This window comes from Scyliorhinus canicula, chromosome 11 (genome assembly GCF_902713615.1).
Source record: "Scyliorhinus canicula chromosome 11, sScyCan1.1, whole genome shotgun sequence".
Lineage (NCBI taxonomy): Eukaryota > Metazoa > Chordata > Chondrichthyes > Carcharhiniformes > Scyliorhinidae > Scyliorhinus > Scyliorhinus canicula.
In genome coordinates, this window is record NC_052156.1 from 82,391,503 (window position 1) to 82,396,463 (window position 4,961).

Genomic DNA, 4,961 nt, shown 5'->3' on the forward strand with positions numbered 1-4,961 from the left:
TCGGCAGGAATAGGCTTCACTTCCGGCTGTTCGGCTGCAAAAGGCTTCACTGCAGTCTGTTCAGCTGGAATGGGCTTCACTGCAGACTGTTGGTTGCAATCGCCTTCACTGCAGGCTGTTCAGCTCGAATGGGCTTCACTGCAGGCTGTTCAGCTGGAATGGGCTTCACTGCAGGCTGTTCAGCTGGAATGGGCTTCACTGCAGGCTGTTCAGCTGGAATGGGCTTCACAGCAGACTGTTGGTTGCAATCGCCTTCACTGCAGGCTGTTCAGCTCGAATGGGCTTCACTGCAGACTGTTCAGCTGGAATGGGCTTCACTGCAGGCTGTTCAGCTGGAATGTGCTTCAATGCAGGCTGTTCGGCTGCAAAAGGCTTCACTGCAAGCTGTTCAGCTGGAATGGGCTTCAATGCAGGCTGTTCAGCTGGAATGTGCTTCAAGGCAGGCTGTTCGGCTGCAAAAGGCTTCACTGCAGGCTGTTCAGCTGGAATGGGCTTCACTGCAGACTGTCCAGCTAGAAACGGATTCACTGCAGGCTGTTCAGCTGGAATGGGCTTCACTGCAGGATCTCCAGCTGTAATGTGCTTCCCTGCAGGCTGTTCGGCTGGAATGGGCTTCACTGCAGGCTGTTCAGCTGGAATGGGCTTCACTGCAGGCTGTTCAGACACCCGTGTCTGCTTCATCCGATGCCAATGCTTATGTAGTACATTGTATATATTGTGTTGCCCTATTATGTATTCTCATGTATTTTCTTGAATTCTGTTTAATTCCCTTTTCTTCCCATGTACTGAATGATCTGTTGAGCTGCTTGCAGAAAAATACTTTTCACTGTACCTCGGTACACGTGACAATAAACAAATCCAATCCAATCCAATCCGAATGGGCTTCACTGTAGGCTGTTCGGCTGGAATGGGCTTCACTGTAGGCTGTTCGGCTGGAATGGGCTTCACTGCAGACTGTTCAGCTGGAGTGGGCTTCACTGCAGGTTGTTGAGCTGCAATAGGCTTCACTGCAACCTGTTCGGCCGGAGTGGGCTTCACTGCAGGCTGTTCAGCTGGAATGTGCTTCAGTACAGGCTCTTCGGCTGGAACGGACTTCACTGCAAGCTGTTCGGACGGAGTGGGCTTCACTGCAGCTGTTCAGTTGGAATGGGTTTCACTGCAGTCTGTTCAGCTGGAATGTGCTTCACTTCAGGCTGTTCAGCTGCAATAGGCTTCACTGCAGGCTGTTCACCTGGAGTGGACTTCACTTCAGGCTGTTCAGCTGCAATAGGCTTCACTGCAGGCTGTTCACCTGGAGTGGACTTCACTGCAGGCTGTTCGGCTGCAATGGGCTTCACTGCAGGCTGTTCAGCTGGAATGGGCTTCACTGCAGGCTTGTCGGCTGGCAATGTGCTTCACTGCAGGCTGGTCAGCTGCAATGGGCTTCACTGCAGGCTGTTCAGCTGCGAATGGGCTTCAACTGCAGGCTGTTCAGCTGGAATGTGCTTCAATGCAGGCTGTTCGGCTGCGAAAGGCTTCACTGCAGGCTGCTCAGCTGCAATGGGCGTCACTGCAGGCTGTTCAGTTGGAATGGGCTTCACTGCAGGCTGCTTGACTCGAATGGGCTTCACTGCAGGATCTCCAGCTGTAATGGGCTTCACTGCAGGCTGTTCGGCTGGAATGGGCTTCACTGCAGGCTGTTCGGCTGGAATGGGCTTCACTGTAGGTTGTTCAGCTGGAATGGGCTTCACTGTAGGCTGTTCGGCTGGAATGGGATTCACTGCAGACTGTTCAGCTGGAGTGGGCTTCACTGCAGGTTGTTGAGCTGCAATAGGCTTCACTGCAACCTGTTCGGCCGGAGTGGGCTTCACTGCAGGCTCTTCGGCTGGAATGGACTTCACTGCAGGCTGTTCGGACGGAGTGGGCTTCACTGCAGCTGTTCAGTTGGAGTGGGTTTCACTGCAGTCTGTTCAGCTGGAATGTGCTTCACTTCAGGCTGTTCAGCTGCAATAGGCTTCACTGCAGGCTGTTCACCTGGAATGGACTTCACTGCAGGCTGTTTGGCAGGAATAGGCTTCACTTCAGGCTGTTCGGCTGCAAAAGGCTTAACTGCAGGCTGTTCGGCTGCAATGGGCTTCACTGCAGACTGTTCAGCTGGAATGGGCTTCACTGCAGGCTGTTCAGCTGGAATGGGCTTCACCGCATGCTGTTCAGCTGGACTGGGCTTCACTGCAGGCTCTTCGGCTGCAATGGGCTTCACTGCAGGCTGTTCAGCTGCAATGGGCTTCAATGCAGGCTTGTCGGCTGGAATGTGCTTCACTGCAGGCTGGTCAGCTGCAAAAGGCTTCACTGCATGCTGTTCGGCCGGAGTGGGCTTCACAACAGGCTGTTCAGCTGGAATGTGCTTCACTGTAGGCTCTTCGGCTGGAATGGGCATCACTGCAGGCTGTTCGGCCGGAGTGGCCTTCACTGCAGGCTGTTCAGTTGGAATGTGCTTCACTTCAGGCTGTTCGGCTGCAATAGGCTTCACTGCAGTCTGTTCAGCTGCAATAGTCTTCACTGCAGGCTGTTCGTCAGGAATAGGCTTCACTTCAGGCTGTTTGGCTGCAAAAGGCTTCACTGCAGGCTGTTCAGCAGGAATGGGCTTCACTGCAGACTGTTTAGCTGGAATGGGCTTCATGCAGGCTGTTCGGCTGGAATGTGCTTCACTGCAGGCTGTTCAGCTGGAGTCGGCTTCACTGCAGGCTGTTCAGTTGGAATGTGCTTCACTTCAGGCTGTTCGGCTGCAATAGGCTTCACTGCAGTCTGTTCAGCTGGAATGGGCTTCACTGCAGACTGTTTAGCTGGAATGGGCTTCATGCAGGCTGTTCGGCTGGAATGTGCTTCACTGCAGGCTGTTCAGCTTGAATGGGCTTCACTGCAGGCTGTTCAGCTGGAATGGGCTTCACTGCAGGCTGTTCGGCAGGAATAGGCTTCACTTCCGGCTGTTCGGCTGCAAAAGGCTTCACTGCAGTCTGTTCAGCTGGAATGGGCTTCACTGCAGACTGTTCAGCTGGAATGTGCTTCAATGCAGGCTGTTCAGCTGGAATGTGCTTCAATGCAGGCTGTTCGGCTGCAAAAGGATTCACTGCAGGCTGTTCAGCTGGAATGGGCTTCAATGCAGGCTGTTCAGCTGGAATGTGCTTCAATGCAGGCTGTTCGGCTGCAAAAGGCTTCACTGCATGCTGTTCAGCTGGAATGGGCTTCACTGCAGGCTGTTCAGTTGGAATGGGCTTCACTGCAGGCTGTTGAGTTGGAATGGGCTTCACTGCAGGCTGTTCAGCTGGAATGGGCTTCACTGCAGGATCTCCAGCTGTAATGTGCTTCCCTGCAGGCTGTTCGGCTGGAATGGGCTTCACTGCAGGCTGTTCAGTTGGAATGGGCTTCACTGCAGGCTGTTCAGCTGGAATGGGCTTCACTGCAGGCTGTTCAGCTGGAATGGGCTTCACTGCAGGCTGTTCAGCTGGAATGGGCTTCACTGCAGGCTGTTCAGCTGGAATGGGCTTCACTGCAGGCTGTTCAGACACCCGTGTCTGCTTCATCCGATGCCAATGCTTATGTAGTACATTGTATATATTGTGTTGCCCTATTATGTATTCTCATGTATTTTCTTGAATTCTGTTTAATTCCCTTTTCTTCCCATGTACTGAATGATCTGTTGAGCTGCTTGCAGAAAAATACTTTTCACTGTACCTCGGTACACGTGACAATAAACAAATCCAATCCAATCCAATCCGAATGGGCTTCACTGTAGGCTGTTCGGCTCGAATGGGCTTCACTGCAGACTGTTCAGCTGGAGTGGGCTTCACTGCAGGTTGTTGAGCTGCAATAGGCTTCACTGCAACCTGTTCGGCCGGAGTGGGCTTCACTGCAGGCTGTTCAGCTGGAATGTGCTTCAGTACCGGCTCTTCGGCTGGAATGGGCTTCACCGCATGCTGTTCAGCTGGACTGGGCTTCACTGCAGGCTCTTCGGCTGCAATGGGCTTCACTGCAGGCTTGTCGGCTGGAATGTGCTTCACTGCAGGCTGGTCAGCTGCAATGGGCTTCACTGCAGACTGTTCAGCTAGAATGGGCTTCACTGCAGGCTGTTCAGCTAAAATAGGCTTCACTGCATGCTGTTCGGCCGGAGTGGGCTTCACAACAGGCTGTTCAGCTGGAATGTGCTTCACTGCAGGCTCTTCGGCTGGAATGGGCATCACTGCAGGCTGTTCGGCCGGAGGTGGGCTTCACTGCAGGCTGTTCAGTTGGAATGTGCTTCACTGCAGGCTGGTCAGCTGCAATGGGCTTCAATGCAAGCTGTTCAGCTGGAATGGGCTTCACCGCATGCTGTTCAGCTGGACTGGGCTTCACTGCAGGCTGATCAGCTGCAATGGGCTTCACTGCAGACTGTTCAGCTAGAATGGGCTTCACTGCAGACTGTTCAGCTAAAATAGGCTTCACTGCATGCTGTTCGGCCGGAGTGGGCTTCACAACAGGCTGTTCAGCTGGAATGTGCTTCACTGCAGGCTCTTCGGCTGGAATGGGCATCACTGCAGGCTGTTCGGCCGGAGTGGGCTTCACTGCAGGCTGTTCATCAGGAATAGGCTTCACTTCAGGCTGTTCGGCTGCAAAAGGCTTCACTGCAGGCTGTTCGGCTGGAATGTGCTTCACTGCAGGCTGTTCGGCTCAAATGGACGTCACTGCAGGCTGTTCGGCTGCAATGGGCTTCACTGCAGGCTGTTCAGCTGGAATGGGCTTCACTGCAGACTGTTTAGCTGGAATGGGCTTCACTGCAGGATCTGCAGCTGGAATGGGCTTCACTGCAGGCTGTTCAGCTGGAATGGGCTTCACTGCAGGCTGTTCGGCAGGAATAGGCTTCACTTCCGGCTGTTCGGCTGCAAAAGGCTTCACTGCAGTCTGTTCAGCTGGAATGGGCTTCACTGCAGACTGTTGGTTGCAATCGA

General features: G+C 53.7%; 1 protein-coding gene across 1 annotated transcript; it reads right to left on the minus strand.

Moving 5' to 3' along the window:
* Positions 1–1,906: 1,906 nt before the first annotated feature.
* Positions 1,907–4,214, minus strand: LOC119973766 (transcriptional regulatory protein AlgP-like). Its single transcript, XM_038812189.1, has 3 exons — positions 3,768–4,214; positions 2,180–2,605; positions 1,907–2,035 (listed from the first exon to the last, which is right to left on the minus strand). Exons 1-3 carry the CDS (start codon positions 4,212–4,214, stop codon positions 1,907–1,909), a joined length of 1,002 nt encoding a protein of 333 aa, XP_038668117.1.
* Positions 4,215–4,961: the final 747 nt, after the last annotated feature.

What these genes read in the sequence shown, in the direction of transcription:
- LOC119973766 (XM_038812189.1), bottom strand. Translation starts at nt 4,214, where the DNA reads ATGCCCATTCCAGCCGAAGAGCCTGCAGTGAAGCACATTCCAGCTGAA. An exon ending in TTCGAGCCGAACAGCCTACA is followed by an intron (nt 2,606 to 3,767) that starts GTGAAGCCCATT and finishes CCTGCTGAACAG; the next exon opens with CCTGCAGTGAAGCCTTTTGC. An exon ending in GTCCAGCTGAACAGCATGCG is followed by an intron (nt 2,036 to 2,179) that starts GTGAAGCCCATT and finishes CCTGCCAAACAG; the next exon opens with CCTGCAGTGAAGTCCATTCC.